This window comes from Hyla sarda, chromosome 7 (assembly GCF_029499605.1).
Source record: "Hyla sarda isolate aHylSar1 chromosome 7, aHylSar1.hap1, whole genome shotgun sequence".
Taxonomy (NCBI): Eukaryota; Metazoa; Chordata; class Amphibia; order Anura; family Hylidae; genus Hyla; species Hyla sarda.
The window spans coordinates 201,074,400-201,098,328 of record NC_079195.1 but is presented as its reverse complement, the minus strand read 5'-3'; the positions used below and the strand labels follow the sequence as shown (position 1 = coordinate 201,098,328).

Sequence of the window (23,929 nt, the reverse complement as noted above, 5' to 3'; positions counted from 1 at the left end):
GACGATAATGACACGAAATACTATATACTAATGGACTCCCAAATCCAGGGGTCCCTATATACCTCTGGACTACCAGTGCCAGGGAATATTATAAAGCACTCAACTATTAGAGACAGGAGATTCTATATACCACTGGACTACCACAGACAGGGGTCACTATAAGCCACTGGACTACTAGTGGCAGAAGATTTTATACACCACTGGACTATTAGTGCCAGGGAATAAAATATACAGTACCATTGAACTACCAGAGACAGGGAATACTATATACCATTGAACTACCTGTACCAGGGGATACTATTTACAACTGAACTACGAGTACCAGGAAATAATATATATACCACTGAACTACCAGTGCCAGGTGACGCTATATACCACTGGACTACTAGTACCAGGGGACACAATATACCACTGGACAACCAGTACCAGGGGACATTATATAACACTGGACTACCATTACCAGGGAATACTATATACCACTGGACTACCAGTACCAGGGGATACTATATACCACTGGACTACCAGTACCAGGGGACACTATATACCACTGGACTACCATTACCAGGGAATACTATATGCCACCACACTACCAGAGACAGGGGATACTATACAGCAGTGGACTAAAACTATCAGGGGGTTATTATATACCACTGAACTTCCAATGACCGGGAATGCTGTATACCACTGGATTACCAGTACTAGGGGACACTTTATATATACATACACTACAGGACTACCATTGCCAGGGGATTGTAAACACAACTGAACTACTAGTGCCAGGGAATACTATATACCACTGTACTACCAGTACCAGGGGATACTATATACTTCTGCCAAGGGATACTATATACAACTAAACTACCAGTACCAGGGGATATTATATATATATATATATATATATATATATATATATATATATATATTTTACCTCAGCCTTTATTTTATAGCTTTGTAATTTAATAGGTGGCGTAAAGAAAAATGTACAATAGGTAGAACATTAACTACATAGATATAATGAAGTCCTGAGATATCTTCTCGAGTCTATTAGCAGCAGAATAACCAAGATAAATAGAGGAGGAACCAGCGTAACCTTAGTAAGACAAATATATAAAGCTTACAGGCTAATGTGAAATTCAATCTGTAAATTTGTCACTTTACGGTGACCAGTGTTGGAGTAGGAGCCAATCTTTAGCTTCCTCAAGTGTATTGAAGAAAACTGCTTTGTCCCTTTGTCGACAGTCCAGAGACGAGCCGGATATAGCTTAGCGTAGGGAATATTACGTTCTCGGAGAGACTTCTTCACCTCCGAGAAAATGGCTCTCTGTTTTTGTAATTCCATGGAGAAATCAGGAAACAGAGAATATATGGCATTATCATATAGGATACTCTGCTGGTGACAGGCGACTTGCAGAACTTAATCTCTTTTATTGCAATTGAAGAACGGCGCCAAAAACGGTCTGGGGGTGCTCCAGGAGGGGGGCGTCTGCTTGGTACATGGCGTGCACGCTCCACAGCAAAGACCGAGGAAAAAAATATAAATCCGGAAAAAGTATCTTACTCCAGGATTCAACAAATTCATCAAGGTGACGACCTTCTGCCCCCTCCAGGAGACCTATGATCTGACATTATTATGTCGCAGATGGTTCTCCAAAATTGTCAGCTTTCTGTCGCCATTGTTCAGACCTAAGAGTTGAGATGAATAATAGATTGTGGCGGTTCTATCATCTAGTTGAGAAATGTGTTACTCTGTATGCTGAACCCGACCTTATCTGGGAAGACGAACATATACATTAAAGGGGTACTGCGGTGGAAAACAAATCTTTTCAAATCTTAAAATCCTAAGCCTTTTAGTACTTCGCAAAGAGCACTGTGGTCAGACTGGAAAGAACTACACAACTTCCTCTATAGCATACAGCAGCTGTCACCTCTGTCTGTGTCAGGAACTGTCCAAAATAGAAACAAATCCCCATAGCAAATCTCTCCTACTCTGGACAGTTCCCGACACAGACAGAGGTGGCAGCAAAGAGCACTGTGGTCAGACTGAAAAGCGCTACACAACTTCCTGTGGAGCATACAGCAGCTGATAAATACTAAAAGGATTAAGAATTTTAAATAGGAATGATTTACATCTCTGTATAACTTACTGGCACAAGTTGATTTTAATTTTTTTTTTCCCACCGGAGTACCCCTTTAACTCAACAATTTACCTGTTAGCAAACATTAACATGAGGCACTAGCAGCCAGAACTTTTCCAGATACATTAAAGCATCTCCAAAAGACCATCCTCTTTGAGAAGACCACCCCCTTATCCAGAACAGATTTCATGTGATGAATTTTCAGTCTAGAATACATTATGCATAGTGGACATTTTCTTTGAGCAGACCACCACCACAGAAGAGCATTTTTATGCAATTTTGGGTGGTCTTTTCAAAGAGTCTTCACTGGATTTGCTTTAGAGTCAGTTCCTTTGCTTCTCGGAAAGGTGGATTGGTCCATAATCCTGGGGAACCATATTGGCTGGGGTTTTGGGAACGCTAACATGTTTCATTTAAGGAATATTTAAGGTATCTTCATTGCTTGGGTCTAGCAGATTCCTTCAGATTCCCAGGAAAAGGCTGCATCTTAGGAGGAGACATTGCAGTATTGTTATCTATGTAATTCAGTAAATTCGAAGAGATGATCGGTATTGTTGTGTGCACGTTTGTAGTCAGAGCAATAAAACAGTTTTCCAACAAGAGCGAGCGAGAGAAAGAGCGAGCGAGAGAAAGAGCGAGCGAGCGAAAGAGCGAGCGAGCGAGAGAAAGCGCGAGAGAGAAGGCGCGAGAGAGAAGGCGCGAGAGAGAAGGCGCGAGAGAGAAGGCGCGCGAGAGAGAAAGCGAGAGAGAAAGCGAGAGAGAGAAAGCGAGAGAGAAAAAGCGAGAGAGAGAAAGCGAAAGAGAATTTGAAGAATGTTGCAGCACTCCCAAGGTAAGTTAAAGAGGTAGCTTTATTCCATCAAGCAAAAAGGTGCAACGTTTCGGCTGCCCATGGGCAGCCGAAACATTGCCCCTTTTTGCTTGTTGGAATAAAGATACCTCTTTAACTTACCTTGGGAGTGCTGCAACATTCTTCAAATTCTCTCTCGCTCTCTTTCTCCTGGACAGCTTGGCTGCTGGCACCCATGTTTGTTGCTTCACTTTTCCTATTATATATATATATATATATATATATATATATATACACATACACACATATTTATTTCTCCACATGTATCCTGGAGTATTAGCATAAAGTACTACTTCTACAGTCTTGGTAATAAAGGATAGCAGCAGTGTATGTCATATTTATTATGTCCCAAATAGTCATTAAAATAGCGATATGGTACAGTATAGGCAATATAGAGTCCAGTGTCTGCCATATACATATATCCACAGGCAAATAGTAATAGAAGTGTTAGTATTTATTAACTAGTCAGCTTATACCCTGTGCCCTGTGATGCCAAACCAAAGAACCAGGTATAAAAAAAAAAAAAAACAGCCAATACCACACTGAGAAGAAGCCGATAAGCATGGAGAGCACTGGATGTATATGACAGGACTGAGGGGAATACAGGTGATGCTGGGAAATTAAATGGACAATTTCTTCAATAAATAAAAAAAATTAAGTAAAAAAAAAAAAAAAACCTCTGGAGCAATAGCTAAACACGTCCATCCATGTTACTTGCAGGCTCTGCCCTTCTACCACAGTACTATCACTGCCAAGGAATACTATACAGCCAGGATATATTATACAGCACAGGACCACCGATGCAAGGGGATACTACATACCATTGTACTACTAGTGCCAGGGGATACTATACAGCACTTGACTACTAGTAACAGGGGATACTATACAGTGCTTGACTACTAGTAACAGGGGATACTATACAGTGCTTGACTACTAGTAACAGGGGATACTATATAGCAGGGTACTACTAGTGCCAGGGGATACTATATACCAGGGTACTACTAGTGCCAGGGGATACTATATACCAGGGTACTACTAGTGCCAGGGGATACTATATACCAGGGTACGACTAGTGCCAGGGGATACTACATACCATTGTACTACTAGTGCCAGGGGATACTATACAGCACTTGACTACTAGTAACAGGGGATACTATACAGTGCTTGACTACTAGTAACAGGGGATACTATACAGTGCTTGACTACTAGTGCCAGGGGATACTATATACCAGGGTACTACTAGTGCCAGGGGATACTATATACCAGGGTACGACTAGTGCCAGGGGATACTACATACCATTGTACTACTAGTGCCAGGGGATACTATACAGCACTTGACTACTAGTAACAGGGGATACTATACAGTGCTTGACTACTAGTAACAGGGGATACTATACAGTGCTTGACTACTAGTAACAGGGGATACTATACAGTGCTTGACTACTAGTAACAGGGGATACTATACAGTGCTTGACTACTAGTAACAGGGGATACTATACAGTGCTTGACTACTAGTAACAGGGGATACTATATAGCAGGGTACTACTAGTGCCAGGGGATACTATATACCAGGGTACTACTAGTGCCAGGGGATACTATATACCAGGGTACGACTAGTGCCAGGGGATACTATATACCAGGGTACTACTAGTGCCAGGGGATACTATATACCATGTAACTACTAGTGCCAGGGGATACAATGTACCATGTAACTACTAGTGCCAGGGGATACTATATAGCGCTTGACTACTAGTAACAGGGGATACTATACAGTGCTTGACTACTAGTGCCAGGGGATACTATATACCAGGGTACGACTAGTGCCAGGGGATACTATATACCATGTAACTACTAGTGCCAGGGGATACTATATACCATGTAACTACTAGTGCCAGGGGATACAATATACCATGTAACTACTAGTGCCAGGGGATACAATATACCATGTAACTACTAGTGCCAGGGGATACTATACAGCGCTTGACTACTAGTGCCAGGGGATACTATACAGTGCTTGACTACTAGTGCCAGGGGATACTATATACCAGGGTATTACTAGTGCCAGGGGATACTATATATACCACTGCACTACTAGTGCCAGGGGATACTACATACCACTGTACTACTAGTGCCGGGGACACTATATACCACTGGACTACCAGTACCAGGGGACACTATATACCACTGAACTACCACTGACTAATAATAATAATAAAGGTATACATCCCACTGGATTACCAATAAGTAAGCACAGTATATACCACAAGACCTCTATTAAAAAAGGATAATTACATAGTACTAGATTAGTTGGGGATCGAGTACATAATACGTTATATACTTGACTGGATGACCAAAGACAGGGCACAGGATATACCACTGGACCATGACTATGTACTGTACCGCTGGATTACTAATGACCAGGTACTGTATGCATGGATTACAAGTGACTGGGCACAGTATGAACCAGAAAAAATACAATATAAAGCATATGATGTATATAACACTGGCTGTTATGGTCAAACACTGTATAACAAATCAACCTCAGGCACATAATAAATCAACATTGGAGAAAGCAAAGCGTCCCCTGGGTACTGACAATATATAGCATAGAACACTAGTCACCCGTTTATTTGCTGCCCTCAGGGATTTGTGTCTGTATGTACAAATTATAGAAATGGCCATAAAGCGATCTTATTGCGCTGTAATTTGGGCCGCCTTGCAGTTTTACAAATGAAGGCACTTGACAAATTGACATTTTATTACCAGAAATCACGTATACAGTAATGGTAAATCTGCTCCATAGTCTGGAGCGGCAGATTATATATTATTTGGGTGCCAAGACAGCGCACTGTGCCACTGAGGCGGGCATGTTACCGGGCGATTAATGATCTGTCTTTTGTTCCTAGCGACTTTGTAATCTACATGATAGTGAACTGCTGCAGTGGATAAAAGGGCTGCATCCTCCGCGAGCGGGAGCGGGTAGCCTATCCATATTCATCATCATCACCGGGCACAGAACTGAAATATCAAGTGTGGTGCGCTTCCTATTGAGATTACGCTTTACACCTTTTTCCATTTATGCTAATGGAAAGTATACTTCAAGCTGTGACATTTATAAAGACAAACATTTTCCTACAATGCCGGCGCTGATAAACAAATCTTCAAATATTACGTCTGGTTTACCCAGGCACAGAGTTCAATACTGGCGCTTGTGCCCCTAGGCCGGGGAATTATACATAAAAGACATCTTTACATAGTAACTGCTTAATTCTTGTGATCCATAGGTGCAGGTCCTCCACTCCAACTTAGGTGCACAACTCCACAGAAAATGAGGACAGGGGTGGCGCTGTTTCTGTAAGAGAGCAGCTATGTTTCTCTATTCCTGGATAACTTGTGCTCCTCATAGTAAAAATAAATGGTCCTAGAATAAAATGGGCTCAAGGTGAAACAACCGTCAATAATGATCACTGGAAAGGTCACACTTTTGTGTCGTCAGCCTTCACAGCCTCTACTGCTATCATCGTACCGCGCGACTCTCCAAAGCGTAAATTACTAAATGTTTCCCCCAATCTCGGGGGACGCTGACATTTTAGCATCACACACACAATAATATTCTCAGGAAAAATAAAAAATTGCCTTTCCTCTCTGAAGTTCACCCCTCCCCCCCTACACCAGAGATTTGCGGAGATGGGTCTATGATCAGATCTGCGTCCCTGAGACAGATGTCAGATTAATTACAGTCTCGGAAACATCCAGCGCGCTGTTCACACTGATAATGAAATCTCAGCCATTGTTATTGGGGGGGGGGGGGGGGGGGGATAAAAGCATTACAAACACTGATCTGTGCAAAAGATTCTGTCGTCCCGATGTGGAGATTGTGTGATGGACGGGAAACTCCAAAGAACGGCTGATGCATGAAATAGTGTGGGAATTATCCGCTCTGAATCTGCTGCCGTGACCCGCGGCTCCACAACAGCATGGAATCATACATTATATGGAACTGCAAGAAGAGGCTGCAACGTGAGCCCTTTCCACACCGATTGGCCCCACTAATAAGGACAACAGCGCAAACCATGAAGGGTTAATTATAAGCAACAAATTGGGGTGGGGGAGATATTATAACACGGGAACAAGGGGCAACCAGTCGAGTGTCAGAGTTCTCCTATATGAAACAATAAAAATCTGAAACCTTGAAAAGCTTCACGCATTGTTTCCCAACCAGTGTTGCCTCCAGCTGTTGCCAAACTAAAACTCCCAGCATGTCCAGAAAGCTGTATTATAATACAGGAACAAAGGGGTGACCACTTGGGTGTAAGTCCGGCAGGGTGTCTGGATAGAGTCCCCCTATATGTAACCAATAGATCTATTAGGAATCTGAAACAATGAAAGGCTTCCAGCATTATTTCTCATTCAGCGTGCCTCCAGCTGTTGCAAAACTATAATTCCCAGCATGGCCGGACAGACCTATTATAATATAGGAACAAGGGATGACCACTCGAGTGTCAGTCCGGCTGGGGGTCTAGACAGAGTTCTCCTATATGTAACCAATAAAACTATTAGGAATCTGAAACCCCAAAAGGCTTCGAGCAGCGTTTCCCAACCAGTGTGCCTCCAGCTGTTGCAAAACTCCAACTCCAACAACTGAGACCACTTGAGTGTTAGTCTGGCTGGGAGTCTGGATAGAGATCCCTTATATCAGGGGTCTCAAACTCGCGGACCTCGTGCCAAATGAGGCCCGCGGAATGAAATTTTGGGGCCGGCTGCATAACCTAAGCTTACTGCGGGCACTGCAGGGCTGGGTGAATATGGTCTCAGCCCTGATAGGAAATTTCTGAGGAATGTGCGCTCAGCCTATCAGGGCAGTGAGACCATGTTCGCTCAGCCCTTATAGGAAATTTCTGTGGATGAAACGAGCGCTCAACCTACCGGGGCTGGGAGAATATGGTCTCACTGCCCTGATAGGCTGAGCGCTCGTCCTTTTCTGTGATTGGCTGGCAGTGCCGAAAGGAGAAGAGGAGAAAGGAAAGTAGAGCGCAGGTGGCCGTCTCGTACAGAGAAGAGTGTGTCTGACCGAGCACAAGAACATAAGCCCAGATTTATCAAACTGTGTGAGAGAAAAAGTGGAGAGATTTCCCCACAGCAGCCAATCACACCTCAGCTTTCACTTTACCACAGCTCGTTAGCTGAGCTGTGATTGGTTGCTATGGGAAAATCTCTCCACTTTTTCTCTCACACAGTTTGATAAATCTGGGCCATAGAGTAGAAGTGTGCGCAGGCCTCTAGCCATGGTCATAGGGACTGTCCTGCTCCAGGACTCCTGGTGCGTGAACATTAGAGGCGGCAGGGGCGCAATCTGTGACACACTGGCGGCGTCCACAGACAGCTGCTGTAGGAGTGTAGGCAGTACAGTTGAGACAAACTAGTGTTGTTGTGCACAGTGCAAATACATTTTATGTCACCCAGCCCCAGTCACGTCTTACTCAAAACCTGCTGTGAAGAGAAAGGTTGGCGATGAGCAGACTTTTTCAGAAGTGGGAGATGGAATATTGTTTTGTTGACCACAGGGGCATTCTGACGTGCCTTATAAGAACCGAGAATGTTGCGGTGTATCAGACGTCATTTTATAACTAGACATGCTGAGGAGTATGCAAAATACCAGGAAGATGCGAGAGAGAGGCCCAGGTCGCCAAACTTAAAAGGGTACTCCACCCCTAGACACCTTATCCCCTATCCAAACGATAAGGCATAAGATATCTGATTGCGGGGGTCCCGCCACTGGGGACCCCCGCAATATAGCATGCAGCACCCACCTGTAAGCACTGCAGGAAGCGCTGGAGGCTCTCCGTGTTATGCCTCCCGACCACGGGGACAGTGTATCGTGATGTCACGACTCCGCCCCCGTGTGACATCACGCTCCGCCCCCTCAATGCAAGTATATGGGAGGGGCGTCACGCCCCCTCCCATAGACTTGCATTGAGGGGGCGGGGCCTGATGTCACACGGGGCGGAGTCGTGATGTCACGATCTTCCGTCCCCGTGGTCGGGAGCCAGACCCTCCAGCGCTTCCAGAGCAGTAACAGGTGGGTGCTGCGTGCTATATGGCAGGGGTCCCCAGCGGCGAGACCCCCGCAATCAGACATCTTATGCCCTATCCTTTGGATAGGGGATAAGATGTCTAGGGGTGGAGTACCCCTTTAAAAACTGTCTACTGAGGCAACAAGAGCTTTTCAAGAAAGCAAACAAAGAGTGATGCAGCAGTCGAAGCGAGTTATATGGGGAGTGAGATGATTGCAGGAAAGCCATTCAAAGAAGGCGAGTTCATCAAAAAGTGCATGTTACAGGCAGCAAGTATAGTCTGTCCAGTTTAACAACATCCGCCTGTCAGCCAACACAGTGGTAGAGTGACAACAGAGTGGTATTTCTGACCTGTCAGGTAACATTTATGAGAAATTGTGTGGAAAAGCTAAACATTTCCATTCATACTCAGTCGCTCTAGATGAGAGAACAGACTTTACCGACACTGCGCGGCTCGCAATATATGTCCGTGGTGTCGATGACAATTTTGAAGTGATGGAGGAGGGGCTCACGGTGATTCCAATGCACGGCCAGACCACTGCTCAGGAGATATTTCGGCAGCTGTGTAAAGCCATTGTGGATGCTGGCTTACTATGGAGCGCCATCAATGACCGGAAGGAAAAATGGACATGTTCAAAGAAAATTACAAGAGGAGGGTGTGGAAGAGGCTATTGCTCTGCATTATCCATCAGCAGGCCCTTTGCGGCAAATGCCTGAAGTTTGACGATGTGATGTCTGACGTTGTGAAATTCATCTACCATATCAGATCCAGGGGTTTGAGGTATCGACAGTTCCGCACCTTTTTAGAGGAAATAGAGTCAGTATACGAGGTTGTTATATATATACTTCACGAGGTGTGTTGGCTTAGAGTAAACGTCTTAAAGATGTTTTTTGAGTTGAGAGCAGAAGTTAAAGTCTTCATGGAGAAGGATGGGGTGGTTGTTCCTGTACCAAGTCCTGATCCCAAATGATTCATGGACTTGGCTTTTCTTGTTTTTATCACACAGGAGCTGAATGTAATGAACAAGAAGTTACCAGGCCAGGGGCAGCTTGTCAGTGTTGGCTATGACAATGTCAGGGCATTCACTGCAAAACTCGTCTTGGAACTCGTCTCATGATAAGGCTGGGTTCACACCATGTTTTGTTAAATACGGCTTCGTTTTCGTCCGTATGCGGTTTCCCGACCGCAGGCAAAAACGTGGTTGACCACGTTTTTGCCTGCGGTCGGGAAACGGCATACGGCCGAAAAAGCAGGGAACCGTATTTAATGTATGTCTATGAGCCGACCGGAGTGAACTGCAGCCTCCGGTCGGCTCATAGACATACATTAAATACGGTTCCCGAATACGGCTGAGTGCGGGGGCCGCTATTAAGCCCTGCCCCCCTCCTCCCAGTCGTATACGGGAACCGTATTTAACAAAACGTGGTGTGAACCCAGCCTAAGCCCAGCTTTCTCAGACAAACCTCTGCCCTGTCCCAACATGCAAGGTACTCATGGACTCGGGCACACCATTCAGTAGTATTAAGTATAATGATGCCATTGCAAAACTACAGAAAGAATTTGATGACAGGTTTGCAGACTTCAAGACACACACAGCTAAGTTCATGGAGGTGAATGGAAATCTAGACGAGCTTGGACAATTTATGAGAGAATTGCCCATCAGCTTTCCTGAGATTTCTAGGATGTTACAGCGGATCATGTGCCTTTTTGGGAGTACCTATCTATGTGAAAAGCTCTTCTCCACCATCAACTTTAATAAGTCAAAGTTCAGGGCCAAAATTACTTATGAGCATCTTCAAGCCATATTGAGGGTCTCGGTTGCTTCCTCACTCAAGCCAAATGTTGCTGAGCTGTGTAGGAAGCGCTACAAGCAGGAGGTAAGAGAAGCCTATGATCTTACGGAACATTAATGTTTAGAACTGTTATTTAGATTGTACATTTTTGAATTTTTAATCTCTTTTTTGTGGAATACTTGATGTGGCCCAGCCTAACCCAGCTTCTACCTACAGTGGCCCCCAGATAATTTGAGTTTGAGACCCCTGCCCTATATGTAACCAATAGAACTATTATATGAAACAGTGAAAAGCTTCGAGCAGTACTTGCCAACCAGTGTAACTCCAGTTGTTGAAAAAAATACAACTCCCAGCATGCCCGGACAGCCTACAGCTGTCCGGGCATGCTGGGAGTTGTAGTTTTGCAACAGCTGCAGACACACCGGTAGGGAAACACTGGCTTAGAGCCGCTAACAAAGAGTAAAGCTGGCCATACATTTTAGAAGTCAGCCAAACAGAACATTTGTTCGGCCAGCAAGCATCTCTCCTAATACCCACCATACACAAGCCAAGCTTAGCCGACCATGCGCATTTTTTGAATAACATGCCTAAACATCTGCCATGGCTGCCCCCCATAAAATGGTTAGATAACTGTGCCATCTTTAATCCAATGTGTTTGGCCAGCTTTAAGATAACCCGTCAGGTCTCCTAACCCCTATAAGCCCTTTCCCAGTGCCATATAGAGGAGGATACAACAAATATGCTTCCTCTGATGCCGCACTAAAAAAACTAAAAAAACAACATTAATCATCACTATCCACTATCAGGTAAGTAGTCCTGGAGGTGGAGTTGTAGGACATGTACTCACGCTGCCCCCGCCTGCCTCTATGCCCCTAATTTACATGTTGGGCTTTGTATGAAGTGCCCGGTGAGTCAATCAAATGTGAGTGGCTGGGAATAGAGCAGGGGCAGAGTGACTACATCCGCTGTGGCTCCGCCTCCAGGACTCCTCCTTACAATGATTAAGGTTGTTTTTTCCCCAAAGTGCATTATCAGAAGAAGCGTATAGGCACAGCGTCCAGCCAACAACTACATGTACTGGGGAGGACTCATGGGGTGAGGGAATCCGAGAGGTTCCCTTTAAAGAGATATTCCGGTGAAAAAAAAAAATGTTTTCATATCAACTGGCTCCAAAAAGTTGAACAGGTTTGGAAATTAAGTCTATAAAAAAATCTTCATCCTTCCCATACTTAACAGCTGCTGAAGTTGAGTAGTTATTTTCTGTCTGACAACAGTGCTCTCTGCTGACATCTCTGTCTGTCTCAGGAACTGTCCAGAGCAGGAGAGGTTTACTATGGAGATTTGCTCCTACTCTGGACAGTTCCTGAGACAGACAGAGGTGTCAGCAGAGAGCACTGTTGTCAGACAGGAAAGAACTACACAGACAGGAAAGAACTTCCTGAAAAGAATAGAAAAGAACTCAACATTAGCAGCTGTTAAGTGCTGATAGGATTAAGATTTTTTTAATAGAAGTAATTTACAAATCTGTTTAACTTTCTGGAGCCAGTTAATATGAAATAATTGTTTTTCACTGGAATACCCCTTTAACTCCTTCGGACACAGACCTAGATTATCCATTTATAACCATGTTGGTCATTCATTTGAAAGGCTGGAATGTAATACTAAATTTTGCTTGCGGCATCTCATGACGCCCCTCCCCCTCAATGCAAGTCTATGGGAGGGGGGCGTGATATCATGAGGGGGGTGGGGCTCTGACGTCACGAGCTCCCGATGCCGGCTCCAGCATTAGGAACAGTTTGATCCAAATGCCGAGCAGCGGAGAACTCCTTTAAGCTCCCTTTACTGCTTGACAATTCTAAGGCTATTGCACAGCAACCTCTCTACACGCCTCCTATTTTGGATTTTTTTTTCTAGAATGAACAACTTAAAATAACGTATCTAAGACCAGTCAACACCTTGGAATTCACAAGCTCATTTTTCGGATGCTTAAGACTTTAGCTGTAGCTGGTATGTGTACGGGGTTTGAAGTTTTAGTACAGAAGAGAGGACTTGTTTTAAAGGCCTGTTCACACTTACTGTAACTGCAGGTGGCTTCAGACTCGTCACTTCCGTCAGGACATTCCTCCTCACCGTCACACTTCCAGCGAGCTGACACACAGTGGCCATTGTCACAGGTAAACTCGGTCTCTGCACAGGTTGTTTTAGCTGCAAGAAGAATTAGGAGAAGTCAGGGATAAAATAACTTTATATATATAAAAAAAAAAAAACTCTAGGATAAGAAATGACTCATCTAGGACAATCTAAGCAACAAGTCTACTTAAAGGGAACCTCTCATCAAATAAACTTTTGATATATTTTAGATTAATGAATGTTGAATGACTTTCCAATAACATGTTAATGAAAAATATGCTTCTTTCTATTGTATTTTTCCCGATCAGTCCTGTCAGCAAGCATTTCTGACTCATGCTGGAGTCCTAAACACTCAGAGCTGCCAGCCTGCTTTGTTCACAGCCAAACAGGCTGTGAACAAAGCAGGCTGGCAGCTCTGAGTGTTCTCCTTTGTGAACAAAGCAGAATGGCAGCTCCTAGTGTTTAGGACTCCAGCATGAGTCTGAAATGCTTGCTGCCAGGACTGGTAGGGAGACCCCTAGTGGTCATTTCTTCAAAGTGGAAAATTTAATAGAAAGAAACATATTTTTTAATAACATGCAGTTGTAAAGTTTTTCTGCATATATTAATCTATAATATATCAAAATCTATAATATATCAAAAGAGAGGTACCCTTTAAGAAGCCCCTTTCTTTTAGCCACCAGTTAGTTATAGACCATGGTCTAGCGCTCTGCTAGTACCCAGTAGAATGGTAGTATATGAGAAACTTCTGGCAGGGCAGACCATCAGTTATACTGAGAAAAAGGGGGAACTTTTTGAGGGCGCACCAAACCTTTATATCCAACAAATAATTCTGAGGATCTTTTAAAACTTCATTTTTAATAATATTGCATTAACAAAATTAATAAAATTAAAAATTCTGGAGACTGTTCACACATGGATATGTATAGTCATCCAGTTTTTTCAATGGATACAGTTTCTGTATTGCACAATTGACACACCTTTATACTTTATATACTTTGGCTAGGTGCACACCACCATTGAGCTGTGCTAACCGTGTAAAAATACTGAGTGTCCGATATTTTTTCTCTGCTTAAAGGGGTACTCCAGTGGAAAAAAATTTTTAAATCAACCGGTGCCAGTCAGTTAAACAGATTCATTACAACAGATTTGTAAATTACTTCTATTTAAAAATCTTAAACCTTCCAGTACTTATCAGATGCTGTATGCTCCAGAGGAAGTTGTGTAGTTTTTTCCAGTCTGACCAAAGTGCTCTCTGCTGACACCTTTTCCAATAGATCACCCCTTGGGGCAATCCAATAGTACCCTAATTTCCCATATACCCTCTAAAATATTTAAACTTTATTGTTAATTGAATCAAAAAATATCAAAAATATCCACACTTTTAAAAGGTATCAGAGCAGTACTCCCTGGTTTGTATCCAAACACTGTAAGTATCTCCACTGAGACTATTATCGCTATCTTTCGCTGAGTGTGCCTGCAGCTCACACTCCAGCTTCCTCCGGAGACTGCTCTGATTTACTTAAAAACACCCTACTCAGCCCCCCCCCCTGACACCTCTGCTGACACCTCTGTCCATGTCAGGAACCATCTTGAGTAGAAGGAAATCCCCATAGCAAACCTTTCCTGCTCTGGACAGTTCCTGACACGGACAGAGGGGTCAGCAGAGAGCACAGTGGTCAGACTGGAAAGAAATACACAACTTCCTCTGGAGCATACAGCAGCTGATAAGTACTGGAAGGATTAAGATTTTTAAATAGAAGTAATTTACAAATCTGTTTAAAGGGGTACTCCGCTGGAAAACATTTTTTTTTTTAATCAACTAGTGCCAGAAAGTTAAACAGATTTGTAAATTACTTCTATTTAAAAATCTTAATCCTTGCAATACTTATCAGCTGCAATTTTATCCACAGGAAGTTTTTTTCTTTTTGAATTTCCTTTCTGTCTGACCACAGTGCTCTCTGCTGACACCTCTGTCCAAGTCAGGAACTGTCCAGAGCAGCATAGGTTTGCTGTGGGGATTTGTTCCTGCTCTGGACAGTTCCTAAAATGGACAGAGGTGTCAGCAGAGAGCACTGTGGTCAGACAGAAAGGAAATCCAAAAAGAAGAGAATTTCCTGTGGAGCAAATTAGCAGCCGATAAATACTGGAAGGATTAAGATTTTTTAATAGAAGTAATTTACAAATCTGTTTAACTTTATGGCACCAGTTGATTTAAAAATAATTGTTTTCCACCGGTGTACCCCTTTAAGTCCATCTCAAAATAACGTACACCCGACGGACCCTATTCAAGCCAATGAGATACATCGGGGCCGCTTTGTGTCCATTGTGCAAAGGTTCCCCCCAGCTTTGTTGTTCTTGAGCGAACGGACCTTGAACAGGACGGAGCTCGATGGTGGTGAGCACTTTGCCTTAATAATCTCCTATGGTACCTAAAGTATGAAGTCTAAATTTTGGCCAACTCTATTTTCAGGAGCACTGACCCTTTCCATTGGCGCTTGAATTGGGCAACGGTCTACCCGTGTAAAAGGGGGCTTAGCCAGACTTTGTCACATAGTAGGCGAGGCTCAAAGAAGACAGACGTACTAAGTCTGACCTATAGTGTCGATCCAGTTGAGGCAGACACCAATTGCCCAACTTTAGGGGGAAAACTCCTTCCCAACTCTAAAAAAGGATGAATTTCTAGACCTATGACCCGTCTCCAGAACCTAATACCCATAACTTGTAAAATAATATCCTTTAACCCCTTAAGGACCAGGCCATTTTACACCTTAAGGACCGAAGCGTTTTTTGCAATTCTGACCACTGTCACTTTAAACATTAATAACTCTGGAATGCTTTTAGTTATTCTGATTCTGAGATTGTTTTTCGTGACATATTCTACTTTAACTTAGTGGTAAAATTTTATGGTAACTTGCATCCTTTCTTGGTGAAAAATCCCAAAATTTGATGAAAAAAATGAAAATTTTGCATTTTTCTAACTTTGAAGCTCTCTGCTTGTAAGGAAAATGGATATTCCAAATAAAACATTTTTGGGTTCACATATACAATATGTCTACTTTATGTTTGCATCATAAAATTTATGAGTTTTTACTTTTGGAAGACACCAGAGGGCTTCAAAGTTCAGCAGCAATTTGGACATTTTTCACAAAATTTTCAAACTCGCTATTTTTCAGGGACCAGTTCAGGTTTGAAGTGGATTTGAAGGGTCTTTATATTAGAAATACTCCATAAATGACCCCATTATAAAACTACACCCCCAAAGTATTCAAAATGACATTCAGTAAGTGTATTAACCCTTTAGGTGTTTCACAGGAATAGCAGCAAAGTGAAGGAGAAAATTCACAATCTTCATTTTTTACACTCGCATGTTCTTGTAGACCCAATTTTTGAATTTTTGCAATTGGTAGAAAGGAGAAAATGATTACTTGTATTTGAAACCCAATTTCTCTCGAGTAAGCACATACCTCATATGTCTATGTTAATTGTTCGGCGGGTGCAGTAGAGGGCTCAGAAGGGAAGGAGTGACAAATGGTTTTTGGGGGGCATGTCACCTTTAGGAAGCCCCTATGGTGCCAGGACAGCAAAAAAAGTGAACCTTAATACCCCACAGGTGATTCACGACTTTTGCATATGTAAAAAAAAAAAAAAAAAAAAAAACAAATTTTTACCTAAAATGCTTGGTTTCCCAAAAATTTGACATTTTTAAAAAGGGTAATAGCAGAAAATACCCCCCAAAATTTGAAGCCCAATTTCTCCCGATTCAGAAAACACCCCATATGGGGGTGAAAAGTGCTCTGCTGGCGCACTACAGGTCTCAGAAGAGAAGGAGTCACATTTGGCTTTTTGAAAGCAAATTTTGCTCTGGGGGCATGCCGCATTTAGGAAGCCCCTATGGTGCCAGAACCGCAAAAAAAAAAACACATGGCATACTATTTTGGAAACTAGACCCCTCGGGGAACGTAAAAAGGGGTAAAGTGAACCTTAATACCCTACAGGTGTTTCACGACTTTTGCATATGTAAAAAAAAAAAAATTTTTTACCTAAAATGCTTGGTTTCCCAAAATTTTTACATTTTTAAAAAGGGTAATAGCAGAAAATACCCCCCAAAATTTGAAGCCCAATTTCTCCCGATTCAGAAAACACCCCATATGGGGGTGAAAAGTGCTCTGCTGGCGCACTACAGGTCTCAGAAGAGAAGGAGTCACATTTGGCTTTTTGAAAGCAAATTTTGCTCTGGGGGCATGCCGCATTTAGGAAGCCCCTATGGTGCCAGAACCGCAAAAAAAACTGTAATCCTCCGCCCATGTGAGTGTACCCTGTACATTCACATTGGGGGGGGACATCCAGCTGTTGCAAAACTACAACTCCCAGCATGTACGGTCTATCAGTGCATGCTGGGAGTTGTAGTTTTGCAACAGCTGGAGGCACACTGGTTGTGAAACACAGAGTTTGGCAACAAACTCAGTGTTTTGCAACCAGTGTGCCTTCAGCTGTTGCAAAAGCTACAACCCCCAGCATGTACGGACAGCGGAAGGGCATGCTGGGTGTTGTAGTTATGCAACAGCGGGAGGCATACTACTTTGGCTGGGGATGCTGGGGATTGTAGTTATGCAGCAGCTGGAGACACACTGGTTTGCTACTTAACTCAGTGTGCCTTCAGCTGTTGCAAAACTACAACTCTCAGCATTCACCGACAGCCAACGGACATGCTGGGAGTTGTAGTTATGCAACCAGCAGATGCACCACTACAACTCCCAGCATGCACTTTAGCTGTTTGTGCAAGCTGGGAGTTGTAGTTACACAACAGCTGAAGGTACACTTTTCCATAGAAAGAATGTGCCTCCAGCTGTTGCAAAACCATAAGTCCCAACATGCCCATAAGGGAATGCTGGGAGTTGTGGTGGTTTGCCTCCTCCTGTTGCATAACTACAGCTCCCAGCATGCCCTTTTTGCATGCTGAGAGCTGTTGCTAAGCAACAGCAGGAGGCTGTCACTCACCTCCTGCTGCTGCTTGATCGACGCTGCAGGTCAGTCCCGCCGCCGTCGTCGCTCCTGGGGCCCCGATCCCAACATTAACGCCGGGGATCGGGGTCCCCAGCAGTGTCTCTGACGGCCCGATCAGCCAGTAATTCCGGGACACCGGGTCACTGGAGACCCGATTGACCCGGAATCGCCGCAGATCGCTGGACTGAATAACAACCCCCCTGGGCGATATGCCGCGATGCCTGCTGAACGATTTCAGCAGGCATCGGGCACCGGCTCCCCTCCGGCTAGCGGCGGGGGGCCGGGAATGGACAGGACGTACTCCTACGTCCTCGATCCTTAAGGACTCGGAAACGAGGGCGTAGGAGTACGTCCATTGTCCTTAAGGGGTTAAAGGGGTACTCCGGTGGAAAAACATTTTTTTTTTTTTTTTTTTTTTTAAATCAACTGGTGCCAGAAAGTTAAACATATTTGTAAATTACTTCTATTAAAAAAATCTTAATCCTTCCTGTATTTATTAGCTGCTGAATACTACAGATGAAATTCTTTTCTTTTTGGAATGCTCTCTGATGACATCACGAACACACTGCTCTCTGCTGACATTATTATAATAATAAGTCTTTATTTATTGTTGTCCTTAGTGGGATTTGAACCCAAGTGCCAACCACTAAGCCACCATGCTGCCCTTAGCATACATCTGCTATGCATGGTAAAATGGACAGAGATGTCAGCAGAGAGCACTGTGGTCGTGATGTCATCAGTGTTCAAAAAGGAAGGAATTTCCTCTGTAGCATTCAGCAGCTAATAAGTACTGGAAGGATTAAGATTTTGTAATAGAAGTAATTTACAAATATGTTTAACTTTCTGGCAATAGTTGATTTAAAAAAGAAAAAAAAAATTGTTTTTCCATCGGAGTACCCCTTTAATAAAGTCGACTGACCCTGTTCAACGAATCAACCTAACAACATGTAGCAGAGAATTCAACAGTCCCACTCCTCTTACAGTAAAGTATCCCCATCAATAAATGTATTGAAATCTCAGTGTTTCCCAAACAGGGTGCCTCCAGCTGTTGCAAAACTACAACACCCAGCATGCCCAGACAGCCTCTGGCTGTCCGGGCATGCTGGGTGTTGTAATTTTGCAACAGCTGGAGCTGGACTTATTGGGAAACACCGCTCTAGACTTAAAACAGGCCCCATTTATCACAGACCTAGCTGAGATCTTACAATCCATTGACACACCTATACATAGCTATTAGTTCGTCCCTAAGCCATCATCAAATTCTGCATCATTTGCGACAAAAAAAGAATTTTTACCCAATACATAAACCAGGACATATACCGTACCGTATATACTCGAGTATAAGCCGAGTTTTTCAGCACGATTTTTCGTGCTGAAAACACCCCCCTCGGCTTATACTCGAGTGAACTCCCCCACCCGCAGTGGTCTTCAACCTGCGGACTTCCAGAGGTTTCAAAACTACAACTCCCAGCAAGCCAGGGCAGCCATCGACTGTCCGGACTTGCTGGGAGTTGTAGTTTTGAAACCTCCGGAGGTCCGCAGGTTGAAGACCACTGCGGCCTTCAACATCATCCAGCCCCCTCTCACCCCCTTTAGTTCTGAGTACTCACCTCCGCTCGGCGCTGGTCCGTTCCTGCAGGGCTGTCCGGTGAGGAGGTGGTCCGGTGGGATAGTGGTTCCGGGCTGCTATCTTCACCGGGGAGGCCTCTTCTAAGCGCTTCGGGCCCGGCCTCAGAATAGTCACGTTGCCTTGACAACGACGAAGATGCGTCGTTGTCAAGGCAACGGCTCTATTCCGGGCCGGAAGCGCGGAGAAGAGGCGCCCCCGGTGAAGATAGCAGCCCGGAACCACTATCCCACCGGACCACCTCCTCACCGGACAGCCCTGCAGGACCGGACCAGCGCCGAGCGGAGGTGAGTACTCAGAACTAAAGGGGGTGAGAGGGGGCTGGATGATGTTGAAGGCCGCAGTGGTCTTCAACCTGCGGACCTCCGGAGGTTTCAAAACTACAACTCCCAGCAAGTCCGGACAGTCGATGGCTGCCCGGGCTTGCTGGGAGTTGTAGTTTTGAAACCTCTGGAGGTCCGCAGGTTGAAGACCACTGAGGGCGAATGATGAGAAGAGGATGATGAAGGGGGGGTGTGGGGATGATGAAGGGGGGTGGGGATGATGACAAGGGGATGATGAAGGGGGGGTGTGGGATGATTACAAGGGGATGATGAAGGGGGGATGTGTGGGATGATAAGGGGATGATGAAGGGGGGGATGTGTGGGATGATAAGGGGATGATGAAGGGGGGATGTGTGGGATGATGACAAGGGGATGATGATGAGGATGTTAATGACGGGTCTGGATGATGACAGGGGGGGATGAGGTATTTCCCACCCTAGGCTTATACTCGAGTCAATAACTTTTCCTGGGATTTTGGGTTGAAATTAGGGGTCTCGGCTTATACTCGGGTCGGCTTATACTCGAGTATATACGGTACTACTAAATTGGAGGTTAGGGCTTTAACAATAGATACTAGTATTTGTCTGTGTCAGGGTAAGGTCACAAGCTGTGTGAAACCCACTGGCAGCAGGAAATGTGCTGCAGATGCGCTATGAGCAGACACACAGGGCTTCCCCACCAAAGTCCTGTGCGCGCAGCAAGGATTGAAGGTGGGCCGCACGTCACAGTCACGTGGGCCGACTGGCTCACCTCCAAACCTTAAAGGAGTACTCCACTAAAAAACATTTTCTTTTACATCAACTGGTGCCAGAAACTTAAACCGACTTGTAAATGACTTCTATTAAAAAAACGTAATCCTTCCAGTACTTATCAGCTGCTGTATAATACAGCGGAATCTCTTTTCTGTCTGACCCCCGTGCTCTCTGCTGACACCTCTGTCCATGTCAGGAACTGTCCAGAGCAGGATAACTTTCCTGTGGGGATTTGTTCCTGGTCTGGACAGTTCCTAAATTGAACATAGGTGTCAGCAGAGAGCACCGTGGTCAGACAGAAAGAAAATTCAAAAAGAAAAGAACTTCCTGTGGAGCATACAGCAGCTGATAAGTACTGGAAGGATTAAGAATTTTTAAGAGAAGTAATTTACAAATCTGTTTGATTAAAAAATGTTTTCCCAGAGGAGTACCCCTGTAATGCGCATACAGGGCTGCAGCGGGAAAGCCCTGTGTGTCTGCTCATAGCGCATCCGTAGCGTATTTCCCGCTTCCCCATGGATTTCGCGCAGCGCGAAATATGCTGTGAATGCGCTGTTTGGGACCCTACCCTCAAAAGGTATTTGTACTATAGAGAAAGACCATACAACTGCTATATTTTGATGCATTCTGCTTCGTCACTTTCCCCATAGGACCCTAATAAAAATGTTTGGAAGCCTTACGACGTGGAAACTATTAACCTGAATGCTACTGACTGGCACCAGAATCTTGCTCTTTCAGGTTCCCCAAATGTCTCATAAAGCAAGTAAGAGATCCTACCGCCTGACAGGTTTTCTTGTAACCACTAGAGTATTGCCCAGGTACCTTGACAACACTTATTACTTGCATCAAGCAAGAGACAGAATTATCTGCTAGGCTCTGTCTTAAGAGGGCACAGGGGACCTGCTGGAGTTGTGAGAAAAGAGAAGGTAAGGCTTATTTTACACGTCTCTACCCAAGTCGACTGGATATACAGACTTCTAAATTACTTTGTGGACTCAATACTCATCGATGTAACAGGGATGAGTTTTTCTAGTGTTGCAGAGTCAAGTTTGTTGTAGTCCAGTCTTAAAGGGGGTACTCCGGCCCTAAGACATCTTATCCCCTATCCAAAGGATAGGGGATAAGATGTCTGACCGCGGGGGTCCTGCCGCCCACCTCTTCGACACCCACCTCTTTGAGCTGCACGCTGCGCTGCCAGCTCACAAACTGCCGGGTGCCGACCACGGGAGCCGGAGTATCGTGATGTCACGCCCCCTCCCATAGACTTGCATTGCGGGCCCGGGGCGTGACATTACACAGGGTCGGAGTCGTGATGTCACGATACTCCGGCCCCGTGGTCAGCACCCGGCAGTTTGTGAGCTGGCAGCGCAGCATGCAGCTTAAAGAGGTGGTTGCCGAATGCAAGATTGCGGGGGTCCCCAGTGGCGGGCCCCCCCGAGGTCAGACATCTTATCCCCTATCCTTTGGATGGGGGATAAGATGTCTTATGGCCGGAGTACCCCTTTAAAGTGTACCCGTCATGTCACAGAAAAAAATAATGCTTCTATATGTTACTCGCTAGGTCATATAGATTCTTTACATGTCTATGTGTCTTGCTTCTGTATTTGGCTCACAAATCCCTCTGCTGCTCACTTCTTCTGACATCCACTGCTCAGGAAAGTGTGTGTCCGAGCCCGTCCTCACTCGCATTTGTGTATCTCCAGCACTCTCATAAAAATGCATGGAGGGGGCAGAGCAGTTGCTGCTGCGCACCGTGGTCGATACACTTCATGCGGAGGGCCAGACAGAAGATCTTTGGTGGGGGGGTACTTTTTTTTTTATTTTATTTTTTTTAAACTGGACTACTCCTTTAAAGGTGTACTAGAGAAAGCCCAACATATCCCCTATTCACAGGATAGGAAATAATTTTCTGTGGGGTCACACACACCCCCTCCCCCGATCTGATAGGCCCCCCACTTTAACACTAAACTTACCATACTCCTGAGTGCTCTGGCCCCCACCCTCGAAGACACGCTTATGTGACAACCCGCACATGGTGTTTTTTCTGCCATTTTTTTTTGCCAATTCTTTAATGAAAATCTCAGGGTGAAGAATGAATCATACGATTTGTAATGAGAATAAAATAGCAAAGAAAAAACACCACTATTTTTGAAAAAACAAACAAAACACAAACTGAACCTTGGGCGTACAAAATGAAGGGCAGTTTTTTGGTGTATTTTTTTTTTAGGTCAAAATAATGTCAGAGAAAGGTTATATGGAAATGTAGACTACGTAAGGTTTTGTCCCATTCACTGCAGTGTGTAACACAGCACATTCCTTCATCTGCAATGACCAGCAAATATATACAGTGATCCCTCAGCTTACAATGGCCTCAACATACAATGGTCTTTTCTGGACCAATGTAACTTGAAACCAGACTCAACATACAATGCTTTGGAATCTGCGAAACGTGTCAATGGCTGGAAGAACCGACCAATCAGAATGGATATTTCACTGGTAAAACCCCTGTGCATGCACTGCCTGGTAGCGCCCCCTACAGTACAGGGAGGTATTACATGTTCTGTACTCTTTACCTGTACTAGGGTTAGCTTCTCCTTTGGGCATCAGGTGAGGGCGGCTCCATTTTCCTTTATTGTTTTTATTTTTTATTTAATTAAATTATTATTATTATTTTTTTTTTTTTAGGACATTGCGTGTTCTGTACAGGACCCTGAAGAAGCTTCTGTCCTCTACAAAGACCAGTGTTTCCCAAAGAGGTTGCCTCGAGCTGTTGCAAAACTACAACTCCCAGCATGCCCGGACAGCCTTCGGCTGTCCGGGCATGCTGGGAGATGTAGTTTTGCAACAGCTCGAGGGACCCTGGTTGGGAAACACTGAAATAAACAGTGATTTACAGCTCCCAGCAGATCTTTCTTACTTTTATATGTAAGGACTTTCTTTATCTGTATTAGTTATCTACTTATTTATCTTTAATCCTCACTTTTTCCTATTTTTGGATGACATTTTGGTGGCTTCAGAACCAATTACCAGGTTTCCATAGAGTTATGGTCTCAACTAGAGATGAGCGAACTTACAGTAAATTCGATTCGTCACAAACTTCTCGGCTCGACAGTTGACTTTTCCTGCATAAATTAGTTCAGCTTTCAGGTGCTCCCGTGGGCTGGAAAAGGTGGATACATTCCTAGGAGACTCTTTCCTAGGACTGTATCCACCTTTTCCAGCCCACCGGAGCACCGG

At 44.3% G+C, this 23,929-nt stretch overlaps 2 protein-coding genes across 5 annotated transcripts in view; one reads left to right on the top strand and one right to left on the bottom strand.

Annotated features, from left to right (window-relative positions):
* LRP8 (LDL receptor related protein 8) overlaps positions 1-23,929 on the bottom strand; it is a 240,313-nt gene that overhangs the window by 109,307 nt on the left and 107,077 nt on the right. For all 3 annotated transcript variants that reach the window (XR_008846595.1, XM_056532188.1, XM_056532190.1), the window contains one exon: positions 12,930-13,058. Coding sequence is in view for 2 of the 3 variants with exons in the window: in XM_056532188.1 (XP_056388163.1) it covers positions 12,930-13,058 (129 nt within the window). In the remaining variant the exon portion in view is untranslated. The remainder of the gene's footprint in view (positions 1-12,929; positions 13,059-23,929) is intronic.
* LOC130283050 (EPM2A-interacting protein 1-like) overlaps positions 10,493-23,929 on the top strand; it is a 30,347-nt gene continuing 16,910 nt past the window's right edge. Inside the window, exons 1-4 of one of the 2 annotated variants that reach the window (XR_008846596.1) lie at positions 10,493-10,937; positions 12,768-12,860; positions 12,941-13,027; positions 21,343-21,719. Coding sequence is in view for 1 of the 2 variants with exons in the window: in XM_056532209.1 (XP_056388184.1) it covers positions 10,554-10,937 (384 nt within the window). In the remaining variant the exon portion in view is untranslated. Of the gene's footprint in view, positions 10,938-12,767; positions 12,861-12,940; positions 13,028-21,342; positions 21,720-23,929 lie in introns of those variants that run through there. The other variant, XM_056532209.1, reaches the window with a different exon arrangement.